This window comes from Cyanistes caeruleus, chromosome 1 (genome assembly GCF_971803275.1).
Source record: "Cyanistes caeruleus chromosome 1, bCyaCae1.hap1.1, whole genome shotgun sequence".
Taxonomy (NCBI): Eukaryota; Metazoa; Chordata; class Aves; order Passeriformes; family Paridae; genus Cyanistes; species Cyanistes caeruleus.
Genome location: NC_141701.1, coordinates 122,554,392 through 122,578,082, shown reverse-complemented (window position 1 = coordinate 122,578,082; position 23,691 = coordinate 122,554,392). Strand labels below are relative to the sequence as shown.

The 23,691-nt window shown below is 37.6% G+C and overlaps 1 protein-coding gene across 26 annotated transcripts in view; it reads left to right on the top strand.

The window, feature by feature from the left end:
• Positions 1–23,691, top strand: part of HDAC9 (histone deacetylase 9) — a 452,700-nt gene that overhangs the window by 307,175 nt on the left and 121,834 nt on the right. For all 26 annotated transcript variants that reach the window (XR_015277469.1, XM_086854892.1, XM_086854888.1 and 23 more), the window contains 4 exons: positions 1,728–1,905; positions 8,808–8,941; positions 16,595–16,715; positions 22,089–22,138. Coding sequence is in view for 25 of the 26 variants with exons in the window: in XM_086854892.1 (XP_086711018.1) it covers positions 1,728–1,905; positions 8,808–8,941; positions 16,595–16,715; positions 22,089–22,138 (483 nt within the window). In the remaining variant the exon portion in view is untranslated. The remainder of the gene's footprint in view (positions 1–1,727; positions 1,906–8,807; positions 8,942–16,594; positions 16,716–22,088; positions 22,139–23,691) is intronic.

Genomic DNA, 23,691 nt, shown 5'->3' with positions numbered 1-23,691 from the left:
GCAAAGGTTGCAAAACATATATATACCTATGAGGACAAAAAAATAAAACTCCTCTGAAAACTTATCACAATCAGAATTATTAGCAAAACTAAGTAAAAAGAGATTTCAGGAAAATAAATTCCTGAATGTTAAGTTTCATTTTGTTCATGGATGGATACATAGACCTCTTCAGATAGCTCAAGATATTTCCTGCAATATGCAACACTATCCTGTCACTGTATGTTAAAAAAAACTGCTAAGAAAAGTTGGGGTCTTTATTAGGGTATTTAAAGGAAGGGAAATGGCTCAATGACTCTAAACTAAGACAATTCTTGTATAACCTCTTTTTGCTTACTCATATTTTTTTTCTTCATTTAGTCACATTTATGACAAGGTCCCAGGTGATTTACCTTTCCCATGACCTTATGTCTTTTCACTGAAGTAGTGACCCTAGATATTAATGTGGGTTTTGAAGCTGCCTTTTAAAGCATTTATTCTCATTTCAGCTGTTATTGATGAGCATGTGTTTGCATAAAGGCCTCTTTTATTACATGCAGGGTAGACATTCTCACATCTCATGAGCTGCCGATTTATTTTGCAGTGTGTGATGGGCTGGGGTACTCCCACCTGCCTTCCCACACAGCCTGAACTCAGCTTCACCTCTCTGAGCAGCCAGCAATCTCTCCTTGACCAAGCCAGGCCTCCAATCTGCTGTCCCAAGCACAATGCTAATTGTTCTCGGGTTTATTAAAAAAAAGTAAAAAAAAAAGCCACATGTATATGTATATATATCTATATATATTTTTTCCTGCATATATGTATATTGAGCCCAGGTGAGGATAAACAGAGCCTGCAGTTTTAAGGCACAAGTGTAAATTTCAACTGAATTAAGTGGTTTGAAAATACTTCTCTTGCATCCACTTTTGTTTGAGGTTTTGGGACTATATGCACAGAAAAAAGAAAGATAGAAAGAGAATGGTTTGAGAAGCGATCCTGCTCCGTGGAGTGAGCCAGGTTCCTACTGGCTTCACAGGGTTTTAGCCTTTGTCATGTCAGCAAAAGTGACCATCTGTTGACAAAACAGAACGGAAAATCTTCTTTTCTACTCTGTTACAGTCTTTTCACAGCTGCCTATTTCCCTGAAGTGTTTGCCTCTGCCTACAGCCAGCAGCAGTTATGACAAAAAAAAATGGTTCCTAAGTGGGATCTCAAGTAACAATTCCTGAATTTCTAAACAATTTTGAAAACTTATATGCAAATTCTTGCTACTTTCCCGGGAGCCCTGGGAACTGAGTTAACTGTAAAAACTTGACTCACAGTTGCTCAGCACATTTGGTACTGAGTAGTAAGAACATCACTTTTCACTTTCAGTGCTGTGGGAAAATTTAAATTCTATTTGTATAGGGTCATAAAATGCATGTTCTAACATCATATTATGTATTCAATATATTAGAAAACTTTGTCTTCTGTAAGCCTCTGCATGTGAAGCTGTCTTTCCTACCAGGGAGAATGGACAGGTTGCCTGCCATCACCTACTCTCCAGCAAAGTCAGTAGCCCACACTGTCAGCATGCAAACATCTGTTGAATGGATTTATTGAGTGGGTCTTAGGTGCAAGTTGGGGGTGGAGGTGCCCACTGTTTATTACAGCCCTGACCTAATGAACTTAATTTGTTGACATGTTTCCCTCAGTGTTTTACTTGATCCCATCTCACATTTCTTTCTACTGTGCTGTTTTCTCGGAAACAGGAGTTCCCGTCACATCGGCATGTCCACCAGTTGCAAATCTACCAGGCTCAGATGGCTACGGTTGGCATGGCAGGATCAGATAAACACCGACCACTTTCCAGGACCCCATCTTCCCCTGCTGAATCCACATTACCTCACCTAGACATGGACCAGCCCAGCCAGCATGTCTACACAACTGGTAGGATTCCCTGAAGACTGCCTTTAATAGGCAGGGCAAATGCATTTGTTCATGTGGGATCAACAGACTTAAATGCCTCAAATACCTCCTGCAGCAATGTGTTCAGTTTTAGCCCTACTGCTCCTCTGTTTTATGATGCTATACTGGCACCAACTCAACCAGTGCAGCTGATAAATCACAGGGTTAATATTCACACAGTTGTAAATTATTACCATTGACTGGCTGTGGCAGTACAGAAACAGGTGCATTTTTGGTGCCTTTAAGTCATTTATAGCTTTTTCTTTCATTTCCCTATTCTCTGGTTCTTTTCTTTGTGTTCTCATTGCCTGTTTTGAAAAGAGACCACCAATAAGTTGAAGAAAGACCACCAGTAAGGAGGAAAACTGTGATGTAATTCTCAATGTCTTCATTTGACAATTCAGTCGCTGTTGCAAGGTCACTTTCTCTACAGAAGGAGCAAAGCTGTGGGCATGACTAAGTGACGTTGGCTACAACTCCTGTGTCATTCAACAGCTGTGTGGAGTCTAGAGAGACAGGTTTTATGTTTAGTCCTGGGCATTCCAGTCACTCAGGGAACATGGATTGTCCAAAGCGAAGTGATTAGAACCTCAAAAATCTTCAGTCAAAGGAAGGAAAAGGACAGAAACCTCTTTTCTTATTGTGGGTAATCTAACTTTGCATGAGGGTCCATCTTTTCAAAGGCCTGAAAGCATAATATCAGAGCATGGTCAGAAGTGAAGATTCATGTTGTGCACAAAGAAAAATAAAAGGGGAGGGAAATAAATACTTGCAGTTTCTGTTTATGAAGGTTTATGCCAAAATAATATTTCCTTAAGCTGGCAGAACCCTGAAAGTTTGCATCTTTTCAGGCTATGACCATGGATTTATGTAGGATGGATTCCTTAATGGGCACTGTATGTAACTGTGTCAGAAAATGTGTGCTCCCATCTTCCCAATTAGAATGTGAACTTGGAAAGCAAAAATGTATTATTATTGTTGGGTTACAAAAATTTGGGTTGTACAGAAACAATCATACTAATTCACTTTCCATGAGTTTCTCCAAAAAGAACAGCCTTGTACAGACAGGATTCTTAAGCCAGACCACTGTATTTCCAGTTGTGTTCATAGAGTCCCCAAAACATTGTAAACTCATTCTAAGATTTGCAGAGCACACCAAAAGTGAGCTCACAGTCCCTCTCAAAAATCTGCAGTTTTTCCACTGAGAAAGTTGAATGGAGTTACAGGTGTAAAAGCTGCTGCTTCAGTCTGATTGCTAAGGTTTACTGACACCTCCTTTTATAATCCTTAGGAAGGGGAGTCAGGTCAAGGGGGTAACATAGATCTGTGGACTTGTGGCATTAGTGGAACTAATCAAGAAAGAAAGTGTGAAGTTGAGATAGAAAAATAAGAAAAGAAATGAAATTATGTATGACAAACACTGAACAGAGATGATGATGGGAACGGGACATCCCTGGCATAAAGGGCTCAAGATGTGACACAAAGAAACCTGATAGGTTCAGCAATGGAAATGCAGTCAGATTAGGCAGTCTAAATTTACCCTTTTAGTAAAGCATAGCTACATGAACACCAGTGAAAAGAGAGAGAGAGAGAGGAAAAGAGAGAGGAAAAGAGAGAGGAAGGCAGGGAGGCAGGGAGGCAGGGAGGCAGGAAGGAAGGAAGGAAGGAAGGAAGGAAGGAAGGAAGGCAGGAAGGAAGGCAGGAAGGAAGGCAGGAAGGCAGGAAGGCAGGAAGGCAGGAAGGCAGGCAGGAAGGAAGGCAGGAAGGCAGGAAGGCAGGAAGGAAGGCAGGAAGGCAGGAAGGAAGGCAGGAAGGAAGGCAGGAAGGAAGGCAGGAAGGCAGGGAGGAAGGGAGGAAGGGAGGAAGGGAGGAAGGGAGGAAGGAAGGAAGGAAGGAAGGAAGGAAGGAAGGAAGGAAGGAAGGAAGGAAGGAAGGAAGGAAGGAAGGAAGGAAGGAAGGAAGGAAGGAAGGAAGGAAGGAAGGAAGGAAGGAAGGAAGGAAGGAAGGAAGGAAGGCCAATTTATTGCAACTGAGATTCTCAGTCCTTCACTGAATTCCTTTTTCAAAATCTGGAACATCTTTTTCTTGTATCCTTGTTTGTTGTTTTATTGAGTCTTTTTCCCCCCATCCACTGCTCATTCAAGATAATAATCTCTACTCATTACCTCATTACTAAAAAAAAATTAAATCCTCCTATTTTCATCTGCCCTACAACTTTATGCTTCTGCTTCTCCAGCTCTGCTCTGAATTCATCCTTTATGTTCTAGCTGAGGACAGTGTGGTGCTGCACCTGCTTGCAAGCTGTACCTGTGCTAATTGAACAGGTCTTGCAGAGCACATAGTTCTGCATTCACAGTTAAGCCTTTCCTTTCTGCTTAAAGAAATCTCTTTTCCTGACATGTGTCTAGGCTTACAGACTTACACATGTAACCTTTATCACTCCAGTTTCTGAGTGCATCAAAAATAAAGCTGTTTTTTATGTTATGAGACTGATACCTTTGGAGAGACAATGAATATAAACTTTGCAACGTCAACAGTTCTAATACAGTTTCTGTGAAAACAAAAAAAAACAAAACCAAAAAAATCTGTGTATTATTAACATATAGGATGTTATGGTATAGAAATATTTTATCTTTTCATACTATCTCCTGGATCTGGATGGTGCCCCAGCATTTATTCATTGATCACTAGAAAGAAACTCAGACCCAGTTTTTATTTATTCTTATATGGCCTTTAGAAAATCCTTTAGGATGAAAGTCCCGAGGAATGTGGTCTGCTCACAGTGCTGACCTGTTCTGAGCAGAGTTGGACTACAAACATCTGGAGGTCCCTGTCAGCTTGAGCTATCCTATGGTTCCATGATTTTATCCCTTAAGAGAGCACAAGATGCAACCAGCCTTTGTCCACAGTAACACTACCATTTGTAAAAGCATGAAAGGAAGGAATGGGTGTGTGAAAAGGGAGAAAATTCTAGTCCACCATAAAGCAAGGGCAAATTCAGACTCTAGAAATTAATGTAATAGCATGTTCCTGCCTTGAGTTACTATTTTCTGGTAGGGCTGTTTTTTGTTGTTAGTTTGTTGGGGTTTTTTTTCCTATTTAAAGACTTTTAAAGACTAAAGAGAAAAAAAGTTAGGAGGAAAACAGTTGTAGCAGATTATTAAAGGGGAATCAAGTTGAGCCTATATTTTTGTGTGTCATGAGAAAAATGCTTTTAGCCAAATATCTGAAGGGAATCAGAACAGTGATTGTTGTGAGAGTTAAGCAATATATATACACAGTATATGCACAAGATAATGAGTTAAAGGTGGAAAAAAAATAAAGTCCACTTAATTTTCATTTGGGCAGTTTAAAGAATATTTGACATTATTTAGTTCAGATTTTTTGTTGGAATAGTTTATTAGATATTCTTCCCTTGGGTTTTCTTATTGGTACTGTTGTTACAATTAATCTTCTTCAAAAGCACTGTTAGCCAGTGATTTTTTTAGGTCTCTTGTTCTCCCCTCCATTTAAAATATTATTAAAAGAAACTGACCCGAATAAAGTATTTTGGAAATGAATGAGTGTCAGGGAGTCCCCCCAGTAAAATTTTGTTTTTTACTGACTTAAGCAAATTCAGTTTCTTTTGTCCTGTGTCCCCTATCATTATATGGTTCAGTGGTGGCACCATTCCCATCTGTCTTCAGGGCCACATTCTGACCTCAGTAATACTGGTGTAAATCCAGAATAAATCCACCAGTCTCAGTGGAGCTGCTCAGATTTACACAAGGAATCTGAGAGCAGAATCTGGCTGTAGGCATTTGTTCTGGAGAGACAGAATAACCATCTTTTATTAATATTTCACAGCAGTCTGCAATTGAAAACAGTTGTCTCCCTCTCTTCTTTTTATTTTTTTCGTGGGGGTGGGGAGATTATTGGCTGAATCCTGTTAGGGAAATCCTACAGGCTATTTTTAGCAGTTAGCTCTACTGCTGCATTCTGGTATCATACCAAGCACATGTGCTGTATGACCAGCAGCCACACATCTGAATCACTTGCACATCCTAAATCAATTTAAATGCTTGCAATAAATGAAAACATATATTTCAGTCTTTTCTAAAGTCAATTAATCCTCCTAGAAACAAATTTGAAACTCAGTGGTGTGAATACCTTGGTATTTAAAAGTTTGGAGCAGATGCTTCTGTCATGCAATGCTGCCCTGACCTTACTAAACTGATTTTTGATTCAGACAAAATAAATCACATATAATAAAATTACATTTTTAGTTATATTCTATTTCTGGAAAAGTGCTAAGGAAAGGAAGTTTATGTCAACCAGAGAAGGCATCCTGAATACACATTTTCAGTGTTTCACTTTGAAACTGATTGCAATCCTGATACAGATAATAAAAAAGTGTTGTTATTACACCCACCTCTGTATAACAGAACATAGTAACATGCCTTTTATTTATTAATATTATTTCCATTACCTGCTATTTGAACTATTCAAGTAAGAAGAATAAAAAATTAATTGAAGGGATGGCAGGTAGAAGATACTTTCAGCTAATTTTTCTTAATGTTTAAGAAGCATTTCTGTTCAAATCCATTCAATGTAACAAACAGCCTATTCTACCTGAAAGCTTCTGAAAATCCTGATGCCTGTACAGTTAGCATATAAACAGCTTCCCTGTTGGCCAGGGGGATGGAAGGAAATGTTTTCTTATCTCTTGGTATAATGGCCACTGCCAAACTGGACGAGCTTGAGTAGGCAACAGACTGCAGAAGTTAAAACTGTGAGTGCCAATAAAAGGAAAGTGAGTTATGTGAGCATGCACTTATTTGTGTGCATGCTTCCAAGTAACTTACAAGACCTAATGATAGAGCAGCGAGGAACTGCAGAGAAAGGAAATTATTAACTGCTTTGACAATGCCAGCAGATATTTTAAGCTGCATTAGCTTATTAGCTCCAGGTTTTCACTGGTTCTTTTTTTTCTTTAAAAGAAAACAGAACCAGAAAGTAAATACAAACATTTATTACTAATGAACTATTATGTCTGCTAGATAATAATTTAGCATAAACTTAGTCATACTGCAGTTAGGTATTATATTTGTGTTCTCCTTACACTTAACATAAGTGCATTATCGTTTTGGCTTATCTTGGCATAAAATACCAAGATCCCAAAGGATCAGTTCTAAAGTGCATGAGCTAAGAAATATGGCAGCATAAATATTTCTAGAGCAGCATAACTTCTGGCTGGCTTCTAACTGAATTATCTCAGAACCTTAACTTTGAATCACCCACGATGTATACGGGCTCTCATTCAGAAGAGCTTTTAAAGACTTTATTGATGTTCAATACCCATTAGAGTACTTTGTTAAATAAGGGTGGTATTGAGCATTTTGTTGAATCTGGGATTTAATTTTGTGTTTTCTTAACTGGCTGACTTTTCAGTAGCAGGCTAATACAATTTTCCCAGAACTGTGCTGGCATCCCCACTAGTGGTGGCACATAAGAAAGATGTTTTGAATGCCAAGTATTGCAGCTTGGAGAAATTGTTAATTTGAGTCCCTTTCAACTGCAAGGGAAAGAAAAAAGCCAAATGTTTCCCAAATGAAAATGGTCCACATAGGGGTAAGGAAAACAATTTTTGTTCCAGACATGTCTAGGAGAAATGCAAAGAACAAGTAAATACAGAAAATAATTTTTCAGTGTTTCAGGCTTGGTTTGAAAGCCTTGAAAATTGAATTTAGCTTGAGCCTACTCACTAAAATTTCTCTTTTGCTACCAATACACAGCTACAGAGTAATGTGATATTGATAGCTTCTTTGTATAAAGCTGTTCTGTCCTTGCACAAATGACCATAGAAAATTCAAAAGGTACCTTGCACTTGCAGTCAAACAACAGGATTTGATCCTAATTGAGTAGTGGGTGGAACTTTTCCTTTTAATGAAAAAGGACTCTTACTGCCACTGTTCTGACTCTCTGAAACATTCATTTGATATGCTTTGAGATCTGGACTTAATATAGTGTTAGTTAAGCAGTAAAACTGCAGAGTTCCATTGCCATTTCATAATATATTTTAAAAGATTTCTCTAAATTATATTCTTTACACTTCTGTACATAATATTTTCTTGTTGTATATAGGTTAACAGCTCTAACTTCACCCACTAGAGAAAGAGAAAAAAGTAGTTTAGTAATAAGACTTTTTTCTAGCCATAAAATCTTTCAAAAGACATCACCTAATTCCCCTTCTTTCCAGTTAATTGTATTTATGAATATAATTTCTTGAGAATTACAAGATTCACCTCATAAACCAAAATTCAGAGTCTCACAAAGGAAAAAGAAATTTAGGTCCAGAGAAGGGCAACAAAGCTGGTGAAAGGTCTAGATGACTCCTGTAAGGAGTGAGCTGGGGCTGTTTAACCTGGAGAAAAGGAGGCTCAGAGGGGACCTTATTGCTCTCTACACTGCCTGAAAGGAGGCTGTAGCCAGGTGCGGATTGGTCCCTTCTCCCAGCCAAACAGCAACAGGACATGAGGACATGGCCCCAGGCTGTGTCAGGGGAGGTTCAGGTTGGATGTCAGGAAGGATTTCTTCAAAGGAAGAGCTGTCAGGCATCAGAATGGGCTTCCTAGGGAGGTGGTGGAGTCACCATCCCAGGAATTCTTCAAGAAACAACTGTTCATGGCACTCAGTGGTCTGGTCTAGTTGACAAGGTGAAGATAGGTCAAAGATTGGACTCAATGATCTCAGAGGTCTTTTCCAACCTAAATGATTCAGCGGGATTTTAATCTTCCTGTAATTGTCAAATAAAATCCAGTTTTGCTAAAGTACGCATGACAGGGAACAGTACAACTTGCATTTTTTTTTCATTTGTTTCTTATTGTGCTGTCTTTGTGCTGAAGGTGTTGTGTATGACAGTCTGATGCTGAAGCACCAGTGCATGTGTGGGAACTATGCGAATCACCCCGAACACGCCGGAAGAATCCAAAGCATCTGGTCAAGGCTGCAAGAAACTGGGTTGCTAAACAAGTGCGAGGTAATTTAAAATTAAGACCAAATACTTGTCTTGTTAAAGTAAACAGCAAGTTTATTAACTCCTAAACCTGTCTTACTTCTGTAATAAGAGAGTAATTTTGTTTTAGGAATTATTTGGTCTTAACTGATAATATTAAAATAATGCGTTATAGGAAAGCACGCTTCCCAATCAGAAAAGAAAGAATTTACACAGTGTCATTCATCCACATGCATAAGAATATATAAAACCCATTTATATTTTATTTTATATAAAATACTAAATTATTATTCCTTGTCTTTATAAAGGAATGTAGACAAGCTGTAGTCAAGCAGTAAGTGCAGTCCTCCCAATAACATGGTTCTTAACTTTTTCAAGCATCTAAGGATTTTACTTCTGTAGCATAGAACACTTCTTAAAATATAGTTTGTATCATTCCATATGCATATTGCATCTTGTCTTTTTTCAGACTTTAAAGTCTGTTCTCATAGCGTGCTCCTTTACCTGGTATACAAGAAGTCCCATGTGAAGCCCCAAGACATTCAAGAATAATCTTCTAAGCAATAGAAAATTTGTAATTTTTTTCTGCTATGATTTTCTTCAAAAAAATCGCATATTAAACCATGCTTGAATCAAATATGGTCTGTGAGGTTCATATATGATTTGAGTTAGTTAAAAGTAGCCTTTTCTTACCATTCCCTGCTTCCTGTGAGTTGTACAGCACTGTCAACTTCTGCAGAAGCCTGTGGCAATCACAGGTGTTTACTGCACTGCAGCACAAGTTAACAAAGTTCAGCAAAAATTTGCTAATGTTTTGCAGGATCCCAAAATTTCCATGTCTCATGTTCTGTTTAATTACTTTTCTTTATATCCTTATGCTTTTACAAACCCAAAGGAACTGGTCCAATAGATCCCTTTGAATAGCTATTAGTGGCTGTCCCCAAAGACTTTCTGTAGGTAGCTCATGTCCTGGTCAGTGAGATATTGCAAGCACTGCAAATGGATTTGTTGTATACACTCATCTAACTAGATGGCAGCACTCTAACAGGCTAATTCTCTTTTTTTAGCTTGGATAATTTTATTTGGTGTTCAAGAAGAATTTTTTTCAGCAAGGCCCTTAAGGCCACCTATCATGAGTGGTTTCATTGGGGAATCACGTACTTCAAGATTAAGTTAAAGATGCAGCTGAGTGCTTAACTAAAATAAAGCTGTTACCTTCTTTACACAGGACTCTGTATTATAAAGAAAAGACAAAAGAGGGAAAATAAGTAAAATGCAGTGTGCTACTATGTACTGCTTTCTTCACTAACAAACTGTTGCTGAACAGTAAACTGTGTGCCTCTGTAAAAGGTATCTGTAAAAGGTGTAAAATGAAAAAGTGGTATATGTTAGTTTGAGATGCATGCAGTGCAAGATTTCCAGGAAGATTTGAAGTTTCCTCTTGCAATTCTAAAATTTCAAAACCTGAAACACAGCCTATTAAGTCTTGCATAATTGAGTGAGGGGGGCAGAGAGGAAAAAATTCACTTCATGTTGAACTGCATTCAGCTAATTTTGACCCCAACTGTTTGCTTTGAAATGAGGCTGGAATGTGAAATGAGCTGTCAAAATGTAAAGCCTGATGATAAAACTAAGGAGTTTCAGTGTGAGGCTGGTGCATAGATATGGTATTTATCTAGATCCTCTTATGTAGCTAGAGACAGAATTATATTTGGTGATGCAATCTGTCCTTTGTTTCACTAAATTATCTAGCATGTGCCTGACATCAAACAAGTGCTTAAAACTGCTCACTTTCCAAAATAAGAAAGGTTACAGTGATATGCTTAATTGGTGCTCTGTTTCTTTAGAAAGTTATTCAGCTGAATAGATAACTTGTGTGACTAAAGGAGTGGTTATTGCATTATCCAAGATATAAAAAGCCACCATCAAGCTGCTTTCTGGAATATACCACACCACGAGTGCATAGTGAAAGGATCATGGGCAACTGCACTGTCACTTCTGCTGAATTCTGAATGCCCTTTCATGTACACTACCATTTCTTAATATAATTTCTCAACATAATTTCCCACAGTTTTTATCAGAAGATGTGGGGAGATCACTGGTCAGGTTTTGCCACATGCATTGCCTCATACACCAAGGCTATGGGGCAGGTTAGCAACAGCCACCTGCAGCAGCCACTTCGGAAACCCTCTGCAGTTAACAGTGAATTTTTTTCCTAACTAAAACAATAGTCCCACAGGAGGGCTGCAGTCCCACTCTTTGTCTGATAAGGAGTTTTAGGATCAAAACTACTTCAGTCAGAGGTAGCTCAGGTATTATACGCTGCACTGTAATGTAATCCCTTGGGCACAAGCTTATTTAGCCCCCCCCATCCCCCCCCATTTTCATAATCCAACAAGAAACCCTTATGAAAATGAACAACTTGTATCTCTATGACCCTTGTTATCTATAGCAGGAAGCTTTCTGTGGTTCCCAAATCCTTTAGTGTGGATTAATTCCTCTCACACTGCTCAGGTCTTTGGCAACAGAGATGAGTGGCTGAGTGTACAGAGAATTGGTATCTCTAACTGGGCGTAGGATGATGAAAGTCGTATAGAATAAGGCTAACACTATGCTTGCTGCAGTTCATAGATTAATCTAGACAGACCAATCTAAGCTCAAAGTATTGCCTTTATGGGGTACCTGTATATCTTAGTCATGCTCACCCCATTTATTTTTAAAATACAAATTGGTAAAATCATAACAAGGTTTGAATGGGGTACGCAAGTTGTGTATTTTCTACAAAATAAAATGTGTCTGAGACTGTTCTCTACCCCTGCAGTCAACTGGCATGGAAAGGCCCATTTTCATGGGCTTCAGGAATGCTTCCTGGCCCGTGCCAGTGACCAAACCATGTCTGAGAGTTGTTTGGGAGAGTCCTAGTTGCTGCTCAGCCAAAACAGAATGAAGGACCACTTTAGCAATTTAATAGTACAGATGATTGTGTTACTCTGCTTGGGAATGTTTCCTGGCACTGCTAAGTTTGCTGCTGCAGACACAGCCAGGAGGACTTGCTTTTCCAGACTGTATTTTGTCTTTCTAGCCATAGATATTAGTGCTCTAGAATTATTCAAACAACAGTTTGGAAGACTTTTGCTAAACCAAAAAATTAGTTTTAGCCTCCAGATTATTTTTTAAATCATATCCTACTTCCAAACAGATAGATTAATTCCTCCATTGGATTCCTCAAGACAAGGGAAAAATACATTTAGACCATTGCCAGTCATGGAGAGGCAGATTTGAGAGACCAGTCCCTGACTGAGTTCAAGGCAGGAGAGTGGAGTATAACTGTGTATAATTCACACACATCCACCTCCACACACACACATCCATAGTAAACTTTTTTATAATCCTGGTATATATGTACTGAAAAACCAAAATTAACACACAATATTTTTGCATTAGTTTCAAAGTTTTATGTATGTTTGCTGAAATGCCTGTTTGGTGTTTGTTACAGGCTGAAAGATGTAGAACAGACAGTTATCAAATGCAGACAGGGGCAGCTAAAAGATGCAAAGATGGTCATACAAACCTCCATTATCTTTTTTTCTTTTTGCAATTTTCCCTTGGTAAAGAGCAATGCCTAGCTGCCCTGCCTTTGGGACAATAAAAGGACTGAATTATGTTTTGGTAGGGGTGTCTACTTTCCACTTGTTCTAGTGAGAGAAAGTATTCAAATAACTCCTTTGGGGTTGTAATTTATGCACACATGACTGGCATTAGGCTACAGTGATCCGCACACTTTCAGAAGAGAAAAGAAAATGTGGCCATAGTCCTGCTTCATGCCCCCACATTTACTTCCTGTAGGGACTGTGGTCCAGCAACACTTTTCTTTTCAGCCTAGAATTTGTTCTGAATTTTGGTAGTTTTCTGGATTAGGGAGGCATTTCACACCTGCTGCTGTCCACATCTCATGAACTGAAGGGGAGAGAAGGAAAGAATTTCAAGTTGAGTCTGCCAGATCACATAAACTGGAATATTTGAAAAATTCTACTCTTTGAACCTCAATTTGCCACTAAGGAGAAAATAATACAGGAAAAGTTAATATTTTTTAAAGAGCAAAACTATTTAGAGTGTTTAACATATTCTAAATCTGCCTAAGTCATTCAAAATCTTAAGAGTGTAAGGCACTAGATGACCAAAACATGTGAGGAGAATAAATGCATCTCTATGTGGGTGCATGTGTTTCAGAGGTGTGCTTGAAATTCCCACATGGTGGAGAGAGAGCAAGCAATGTGATTATACTGACTGGCACAAGATGTGTTATCTGAGTAGTTCTGAAAACAGGAGAAAATTTAACAACTATGAGAAATCTCAGGAAGGCAGGAAAAATCTGAAGACCTTATTTACAAACTTGATAGCCTAAGGGAATTTCATACAAAAAGCTGCAGTACAGGCAATGAATACGCTGAATGAGAAATATCCTTAACCTGTGCCACAATTCATGTTAGTAGTTTAGCAGAGAGAAACAGGCAGTGTCACCTTTGTGCTTTTGAGTCTCTGTCTGTACATGAGTTTATTCTGCTGATAGTCCAGCCAAAATCTTCAGGTTAATAGAGGTTGTCTGTGTGAAAATTTAATGGTCTCTTTTAACAGGAGACCAGACTTTGACCATAAATTCTGTGAAGGGTGAAAACATTTCCCCATTGTGGGGACAATGGATTTCTAGTTCTAGACTGCTTTTTTTAAACACTCAGGTGCAAGTATTTTGCTCTCCTGAGATTTATAAATGTTTCTGTTAATAAGGGAACTGCATATGTCAGAGGACAAACCCAACACACAAATTGTCATACACATTAGAAAAGGATGACTCGCCTTCTACTAAGGATGTAGTAGAAGGGTAGATGTATTGTTCAAATTCTCCAGAAAGAAACAAATACTTTTCATTTGTACTTCTATGCTATTTCTCCTTTTTTGTTGGCTTTATTCCAATTTTCTGCTACATTTCATGTTTTTGATACTACCAAAGATGTGGCTAAAAGGGTATGTGTAAAGTTATACAAATGCATATGTTCTGTTGTCTGATAACTCATGCTAGTGAGACCCAAAATAGATCACTTTGCATAACTGAAGTTACATGTGAGAACTATTCTCAGAAATTAATACATGTAATTTTTAATGCACATTTTTTCCTTTGTGCAGAGCCTTAGATAGTTGGGATTGACATGCAGAGATACTACAAGGATGGGATGTAAGGAACACGAAATAAGCAGATGGGAATGCAGTAACAGCACAGACAAGTACACAGTTTGCCCTTCCCTTTTCTCCTGGCATCCACAGTGTAAAAGTCCTTGCTGATGTTAGAGCTGGAGAAGCCATGCTGAAAGAGCAGCTCTGGGCTCTGCCAGCTCAGCTGATGGCTGCACTCCAAGAACCTCACTGTGGGAGCTGCCTGGAGTGTCCTCTTCAGTGCCACTTGATTTCTGCACCAAACTGCTTTCTGCATAACCTGTTTCTACACTAGACAATTTGACTGGTGAAACTGGGTAGGAGGTGTGTTGTTGGCAAGTCACTTGGGGAGGCCACTTCCAGACCAGATATCACAGAGCACCTCAGTGTAAAAATAATGGCTAGCTGTGTGGTTTTTTTTAGTTAAAGGGATATGACATTCCATTTAGCAACACTTAAAAAAAAAAAAAGCCAGACAATTAACTGTCTTAAACATGTCTGAGAGTTTTTGTATACCTTATAGAAAATATGTGACCAGAGAGTGAGTGTTTTGCTCAAGGTTCTTTGGCATGACCTTCATAAAATTCCTTTTTACTTTTCTTATACATTTATTTTATCTGTCTTAAAAGCCAGACTCCTTTCCCAGTTTTGCCGGGGAGAATTGGGTATATACATTTTAAAACAGCTTGTTAGAAACATGGACCTTAATGAGAATGGATGAAGGAATAAATGTTACTAGTCACCTCACTTGTGAAGAAAAATATTTTATCTGACCCAGAAGAACCATTACAGAGTTTACTGACTCCATGAAGTAACATAATGTGCTGATTTTGATTGTGCAACTGTGTGTTAAAAGGATGTGAGTGCACTGCTACAAATTCTCATGTGAGACTGGGAGAGGCTTGAAGAAATTAGAGATGAAAAAGGGTTTATTAAGTCATTTAGTTCTTGGATCATTCCCTAAAATGTTCTTTCCACTGCTGTGTCTAGTCAAGTTTTAAGCACTGCAAGAAACAGGGCTTCCACCATTTCCCTGAAGGGGAGCTTGTTCCACAGTCATCTACCTCTAACTCTTAGGATATTTTTCCTGATTAGTCAGAAAAAATTCCCTCTGCTTAACTCAATATAAATTGTGCATGGTTCTTCTGACCCCTCATCCCCCAGGCATCTCTTCTGTAGCGCACATTCTCTTTAATATTCATAATAATGCTGTCCTCTCCTACTGCAAAGGTTGATGCTTTCCAATGTGTATGACAAAGTGTTGGATACAGTAAGAATTTAAACTCCAAGAAAACTAGAATTAAATGCATTTCTGTAACAGGTAAAGCAGTCTAATTGAAAATAGGGTGGTCTATTAGGTAACTGCTGTACCTGTGTATCTGTAGACCTTGAGTCAGACAGATCCAGTCTAAGCTGTGAGAAAGTTGGCCCTCGGTGTTCATAAGGACCAGGTCTGCAAATAGGGTTCAAGACCTTAAAATCAAGCTGTTTTCTCTTCACTTTATCCAATATTAACAGGAAAGGTGATCTTGGGTCCAGAACTTTGTTGACAGTGCTGTTTATTATGCTCAGTCCTGAAGAAAATCTGATTCATGTTGCTGTATCTGCAAAGGCTGTGCAACACTAGCACAAGCAGAGAAATAAGTATTTTTATCATAAGCTGTAACTCCAAATACACACAAGGGACAGAAATGCCAAATAAGAAAGTGTAAGCTTTAGCTTTCCTTTCCTGTCTTTCTTCCTTCCTAAAGAAAGGTGTTGTTGTAGAAAGATGTCCCAGATTTTTTACATCTTGTTTTGGGGCAAGTACAAGCTGGAGACCCAGTTAAAGAGACAAAAAGTGTGTAACAGCAAAAATATTAATCACACATGATAACATGTGTGTATGTTGATATTGATCACACATTAAAAATTTAAAAACATACACAAATATGTTGCTAAAGCATTCAAAGTTCAGTTTTCTTTTTTTCCCTGTCTGTCCTCACTGTGATCATGTTCCTCCTAGCAGCATAAATCACAAGTACTAGTAATGATGCAAAAAACATTAATCCTCATTCCAAACACATCTGCAGCTTACAGGTGTGAATAAGTTTTTGCTCTCTAAATCAGTTTTTTTTCTAGACAGATTTCTTACTTGAGAAATATTTCATCTTTTGGTTTGCATCTCTTAATATATCATGTAGAAAAGAGGCAAAATCTTTTATTTTTCTTTTATGTGAAACCCTTATGTATTAAGATAACTCTCCTAAGGCTTAAGTGAAGCATTTTGTGATAAAGCACACATGCATTTGTTTTTCATATAGCATTACTTTAATAAACAAATCAGTGTCACATTCCTGCATGACGCAATTTCAACCCATTATTAATCATACTAAATGTTATTTTGGACCTTTACTTTCTTTTTTTTTTTTTTTTTTCTCCCTAAATATTGTCAGTGGAATATTGTAGGCCTCTGCTGTTTTCTTTCAGCGAATTCGAGGTCGAAAAGCCAGTCTGGAGGAAATACAGCTGGTTCACTCTGAACATCATTCACTGCTGTATGGCACCAGCCCACTGAACAGACAGAAGCTGGACCCCAGGAAACTCCTAGGTCTGTACAGGCCTCTATTCTACTGAGAACAGCACATTCCAGCACTGTCATTAGTCATAGCTGGTGTCAGTTTAAAACACTTGGCAAGCAGTGTGACAAAAATTCACTTTTTCCAAACGCATTGCTATGTGCAAGGAGAATGTTACAATGGAAGCCAAATAGAGATTAGCAAAATACACCGGCTGGAAAGCAGCGATACGAGTTTCTCCTCATTTGCTTCAAAAATCATCAGTGTTAACCTTTTACTGTAACTTGTTCTCCACTGGAGGTCAGTGGCAATTTTGAACACCATTGGTTTTCTACCTCCTTGTATTCTTTGATTCAAAATCAGGAATTTAAGATACACTTGCTTGTCAGAACTGTTTGTTTGCTGTTCTCATTTGCTTTATTTCAACTATTTCAGCCAATCTGTCTGCAGATACTATGCCTGAGGTTTGCTAATAAGTGAACTTTATTTTAATGCCTTCTCATTATGTAGGATATGATATCTTTCTGAACAACATGGGGGGAAATACATTAATATATTAAATGCACATACATTGTAAATGGTTGTACAGAATAGCAGAAAACTGTCAGGTTTTTCACGTAAAATATCTTCATGGACAACCGATGCTCAGTGTATGTCTTTTATAACACAAAAGTAGAGTTAAAAGGAGCTCTGCCATTAGTGTAGTATGAAGCATGTCTACTTGTCAGAAACACACAAAAATTAGTGCATTTTGGAAATAATCTGTGAGTGAAATCCTGCCCTTTATGTCCCAACACACTGGATGCAACACTCTAATTCTCAGTTATTTTCATAACGCTTCTTCTAAGATGTGGAGCTTTTTCTAAATGTAATCAAATCCAACCCAAACAAAAATAACATTGGCCATCAAAAGAAATTGCTGCCACAATTCTAGTAATACATAGAAATTATTTTGCTTTGGAAACTTATGCTCTTTCTTCTGTACAGCAGACTGTTGCTTCAGTCCTAAGTCCTAAGATCATAATGTTAGATAGGTTTATACATTTTCAAAGAAAAGGCAACATCAAAACTGAAAAATATTTACAGTATAACAGATTCTTAGGTGCTTGAATTTCTAAGTAGGAAATCCTACGTGTTTCCAAGAAAAAGTTCTAAATTCCTGCAAAATTAATTTGGAATTATTTTTCATTTCCTCAATATTGTTAAATTGCTCATTTTTAATACAGTCAAGCATTTAATTTAAATTTTTCTTGGTGTAATTAATTTTATTTTTTACATAATTTAATATAACATACATTGATATAAAATATTGTTCCAATTTTGGATCTCAGTGGCTGAGCAGCCTCTGGCATGCTGTGTGCAGTTGTAGTTACAAGGTTAAGAAGGATCTAACTGTGTTTCTGCTGATGTACAGAGAATGCAGAAAGCTTTGTTTATCCGATCTCAGAAAACCATTTCTTGGCCCACCATTCTTTACTGGACATACTTTGCCTTTTTTATTAGACACTTAGTCCAAAACATTTACTCTCTAAGTTAATATCAAGATCACACTCTCAGAATATATTCTGAATGTATCCTTGGCTCACTGCCCTTTTCTCTCTCTGTTTCTAGGATATTTTCTTGTTGCATCTCTCATGGCCTTTTACCAAGACAAAAGTCAATAAAACACCCTTCCCACATGCTTTTGCATGTGCTTGTTTTCTGGCTGAAAGCTCTGATCATTTGGCCTCCCAGACTCTTGGATAAAGGAACCTAATTGTCTCAGATTTTTCCAAAATGCAGTGTGACTGTTCCTGATTTTACTGTCCCCATTTCAGTGAGGTTGAACCTAACCAATCCTGACATTAAAATTAACATTTTTGTACATTACATAAATTCAATATACATGTACCAAGGGAAAAACATCTAAATAAATGTTTCTTATAAAAAATGTCACCAATAACAACATGGTCTCAGAAAGTGTATTCCATTGTATCATCATTTCAGTATCCATCAAATGATGGCTTTGCATCCTAATGAAAAGTAAGACCTAACCTTCCTTTCTTTACCCCTCTATCCATCCAAAAAGACAAAGACACCATTTGTTCACCACTTATGCTCCAGAAAATGTTTGTGCTTCCTGCTCCTCGTCAGAAGAGTGCCTCTGCTTTGTGTCTTTGTCAGAAGCTCTTTTTTATTTTTTTTTCCTCTCACAAGCAGCTTCTGTACCTTTCAAACAGAAAAGAAACACCCGAAGGAATGAAATTTAAGTATGTCTAGGGGCTAGTAATGTGCTACTTGCCACTAAATGCCTATTTCAGCTTCCCTGTTCAAGGAAAAAGCCTGTTCTGGAAAACTGCTAAACAACATGACTGGAAACTACTGAAATCAATGAGACTTATGCACATGCTCATCTACTCCTACTGGTTTACAAGTATGAACTTCCTTGAACTCTTGGCTTTATCTTCCTGATGTAGATCAGGGTCTACAAATGCAGCTATTGCAAATGACCACTTCTACATGACTCTAGTTAAGCTTTGGACTGATGTATTTTAGTGTGTGTTAAGCAACATGTTATATTGCATTAACATTGTCTTGACACAAAGGAAACTAATATGCAGACTACGTGTTACATCACATTATGGTTTCAAATATCAGAATACAACCTTACAAATCTCTTCATATAAATTCAAGGGCGGAACAGAAAACATTTCTCACAATTTTGTTTCCTTTTTCTCATTCCAACTGTTATTAAGTCAAGTTGCCTGTATTAGAAGTCTGTAAAATGAGAAATACACTGTCAACACATCCATGACAGTGAGTCGGTAATTAGAGTGCAACTAAAGATGCATCAGAATGCATCCATGCAATTCCAATTTCAAATTAATGAAGAAACAAAAACTTAGCTGAAATGGCTTCGTTCTTTGGAAGCAAAGATGTCTTTGGGATAAAATTGCAAATAATCAAGTTAAAAAGTGAACACACTTTTAATGTGGGTTTGGTTTTCGTTTTCTTTTGAAAGTGAGATTTTACTCATCAGTTTTTCTCAGTTGCTCAGACTCTCAGTCCCCAGTCATCAATCTCCTAAGCAACTTCCTTGACTTCTGTAGGGGCCTGACCTCCGTCAGTGATGGGTGCCTCAGCACCTAATTTGACAAACTAGCTTCTGCTGCCTTTGTGCATTAATATTCTAGAATACAAGTCTTGGAACATTTCTAGTTCTATCAGTAAACAGTTGTACTGAATCTAAAGAGTTGGTGACTACAAACCCTGTCCTAGTGCAAAGTCAAAACTATTTGATGATTTAGACATTGTCTTCCACCTTACTTGAAGTACCCCAATATCTTCTGGGACATCAACTTTAAACATCATGGGAAATTCGCACCCCAATTCATTTTCAGAGAAGCTTTTTGCGGTTGATTTTAATTTATGGCAGACTGTTGTGAGCTTTCTATTTTTGTGAGGCTTGCTAAGCAATGGTATCACTTTCTGTTAGTCCAGCATTTCCCCACTGTTCTTTCCATTAAATCTCAATGTTTTTCTTGTTCTTCAAAGTTTGGCAACTACTATTTTTTAAACCATCATTCAATAAGAAGCGAGTATTCCAGCGAGCCTCTTGATACACTGAAAAGGCTTACGTGTTTGTTTTCCCCAGTTTTAGTACTACCTTCTGATTGATTTTAGTGTTCTTCTCACCATCTGCTTTTCTGTTTTTACTTTTTGTTTATTGTTTTTAATAGTGTTTACCATGCACAATGTGCCTGGCTGCAGGGAGATAAATGAGAATTCATCTGTTGTCTCTTATGTCCCAACTCTGCCATGGAATTTAAGAAAAATTTTCTAGTCATTCAATAATCTAAAAATGCCTTCTTTTATCCCAAATTACATCTTATGTTTCCATTAATGTCTCCTGGCATTTTAACAGCACTGATTTTTTTAGTTATCTGCTAGAGACTTTTTCATCTTCCCCATAATAAAATGTGAAAAATTGGTCCCCAGATCTGCTTAGCAAGAAATCTGGAAACTCCAACTTGCACCTCTACTCTGACAATCTCCTGCAGCCAACATTTCCTTGCATGTCTGGGGCCATTAGGACTCACAGTATGAGAATGCTCTGCATAGCTGCTGCACCTGCATTTCCCCTGGTAGCTCCACAGGAGATTTTGTTTGGCTTCTCTCGCACACTGTTCAAACTGATCAAAGGCCTCTACTTGGATGAAAATGCATCTTGGATTTTACTCAAAGTGTAAAGCACTTTCCTCATCCCAGACCTTGCAGTCTGGTCTCTCGTACTTCAAAGATGATGGCTTATAATTGTCTTTGTGCATTTCATTGGCACCTGCTAAACATGAGTAACTGCAGCATTCGCCCCTTCCATAACAAATGGGTGACTCCTCTAGGTAACTCAAGTGATTCACTATCTAATGTTTCCTCCAGATGGCAAAGTTACAAAGCCACTTCTGTGATATGGCAGGGGAAAAGCTTATGTTCTCTTCCACAGCTGCCTTAGGATCAGGTTACACACTGGGATAGGAACTGCATCAAATCCTGAGATCCTTACCCGGTTTTCATATTGTCATTATCAAGATAAACAGTGAGTTCAGTAGTACATTAATAAAAAATAAAAAATAAAAATAAAAGAGAGAGAGAGAAAAAGAATTCAGAAAATGTGAGTATAAATATTAAGGTAAACACTATCATTAGCCAATGTTTAGAGCAGATTATCTAGAAAATAAATCCTAAAGCTTATTAAGTTTTTGTTCCCTTTGGTATCATGTATTTCTTGAATAATACTGAAAAAATAGTATTTCAAGTTAAGTTTAAAAAATATTAATACAATCTGATGTAATGTAAATGAAGGAAACAGCACTTTTACATAGATAGAAAAACTAAGGCTGCAATTTTCAAAGGAGAAACTCTTTTGAAGCAAAAAAGCTAAGAAATTAGTTATCAGTTTTATGTAAACTTAATGTGATTCCCTCTGTTGTCAGTGAAAAGAAACAGGTACTTCTCAAGCATCATTCATCCCATCAGTCATGTAGGCTGGATGGATGCCTCACTCCTCTAGCTGGAGAAGAAGCTGAGATGAGTAGCTTAGTACAGCTGCTTATCAGCTACAGATATCAGGATGATTAGTCACCCTGGTTCAGAGTGATTTTCTGTGGAATTTTGATCATTATATTCCTTTGAAACTACCACTTACCAGTCTTATGATCTGTCACTGTTGCATAAAAGTACCTTAAATGTCCCATTGCTGATTTTACTTCTAAATATTATGATTATTTTTGTACTATTATCTGGCATTTTCATAGTGATAAAAATACTGAAATCTGAATTACTGCAAAAAGTAAGGAAATAATGTTCTAGTATTTAAATGGTTTTTTTATAAACGATGCTTATTGCTTCTTTTTTTCTTTAATATATAGGAAACGTGTCTCAAAAACTCTTTTCCTTGTTGCCTTGTGGGGGACTTGGGGTAAGTAGATGTTTGTTTTTTCGAAAAGGTACAGCACACAGCATACATGTTCTCTGGTTAACTCTTCAGCACTATCAGATCAAAGTCTTCAAAAGCTGATGAAAAATGTAGAGATGAAATATGAGCCATTATTGTACTGTGTTTTCAAAGACATGGAAGACAGTGCATTACAAGAGGCATATGGAACAGTTAAGAACAAATTTTGTGTAAAAGTGCCCATTTCTAGTTATCCCACTTGGGGTTTTTTACATGAGGAAAGTAACATGGGCACAACAGCACAATGAGCTTTGGAGAAGCTGTCCCATGTACTGTTGAAAAGTAAATATGGCTCCACACTTCTCTGAAAGACAAAAAAGTTGCCAAAGCTAGCGTTTAGCATGAGAAGGGCTCACTAGCTGCTAGCTAACAACTTGGGTATTAAAGTAATATATTATGGGAGCATTTTTATGCCTTTTTGAAACAGATTCATCCTGAAAGACAAGCTCGTATTAAGACAGTAGACAAAAATCTATAGAAAGAAATATGTTGCAACTCTAGGTAAAAGAGTAAAGCAAAATTATTGAAAACCATGTAGAATTTCTACTGATACCACTATCATGCTCCTATTAAATTGTAATGAAGGTAATGCCAAGGAGAAATTATTTTTCACATAAATGAGGTTTTCACCCAAAAGTATTTCACCCTTTTGGTCCAACTGGATCCATTATTTACTGTTAATGTCAAAGTGAAATGCTAATAATCTAGGTATCAGTGGGCTGGATGGTGAGGTACATCTTACTTCCCTTTTACTGTTTCTCAGTGAATTCTGCCAGTATCTTCTCTGAAAAGTCTGAGCAGACATAAAGGTGTCAACTTTCAACCTTACACAGTTTTATTTACTTTTATTCTTCACAAAGGATAAATTCCATACCATACTAGTATGCTTATATGACAGAAGAAATACTCGTTTTATAAAGTTCTAACACACACACACACACACACACACAAAGAAAAAATGCATTTTAACTGTCAGTATTTCGTAATTTTTGTGGATTTCTGAACTATGAGTAAAGAAAAAAAGGATCAGGAATCGTTCCAGCTCCTCCACCCTGGGCTTAGCCTGCTGGAGATCCTGCCTAAAATTTGGAAGTTGGTGGCTAGTAACGTGTCAATTTGGAAATTTGGGCATCATTTTTGCATGTGGTTCAGCTAACATTACACATTGACATGTAGATGTGTGTGCATGTGCTCCTCTGTAAACTACTGTGAGCACACATGCACACATATATCTACACACTGGTGTGTAAAAAAGGGGATTTTTCACACTGCTGATGCTGAGAAATTTGAACAAAAAATTAATGAAGTTGAGAAAGGTTATTAATAAAAATTAATTAATAAAGTTGAAAGATGTTCAGGCTTCTGGGAAAAAAGGAGATCATGTAAAAGGTCTTGGAAAAATCTTTGAGGGCCTTAGATAGTAAAATGAATATAGCATTCTTTGAAAATTAGAGGATAAGATTTTTCTATGAAACTGATTATTGTGATATTAAAAAATCGTGACCAGAGATGTGCTT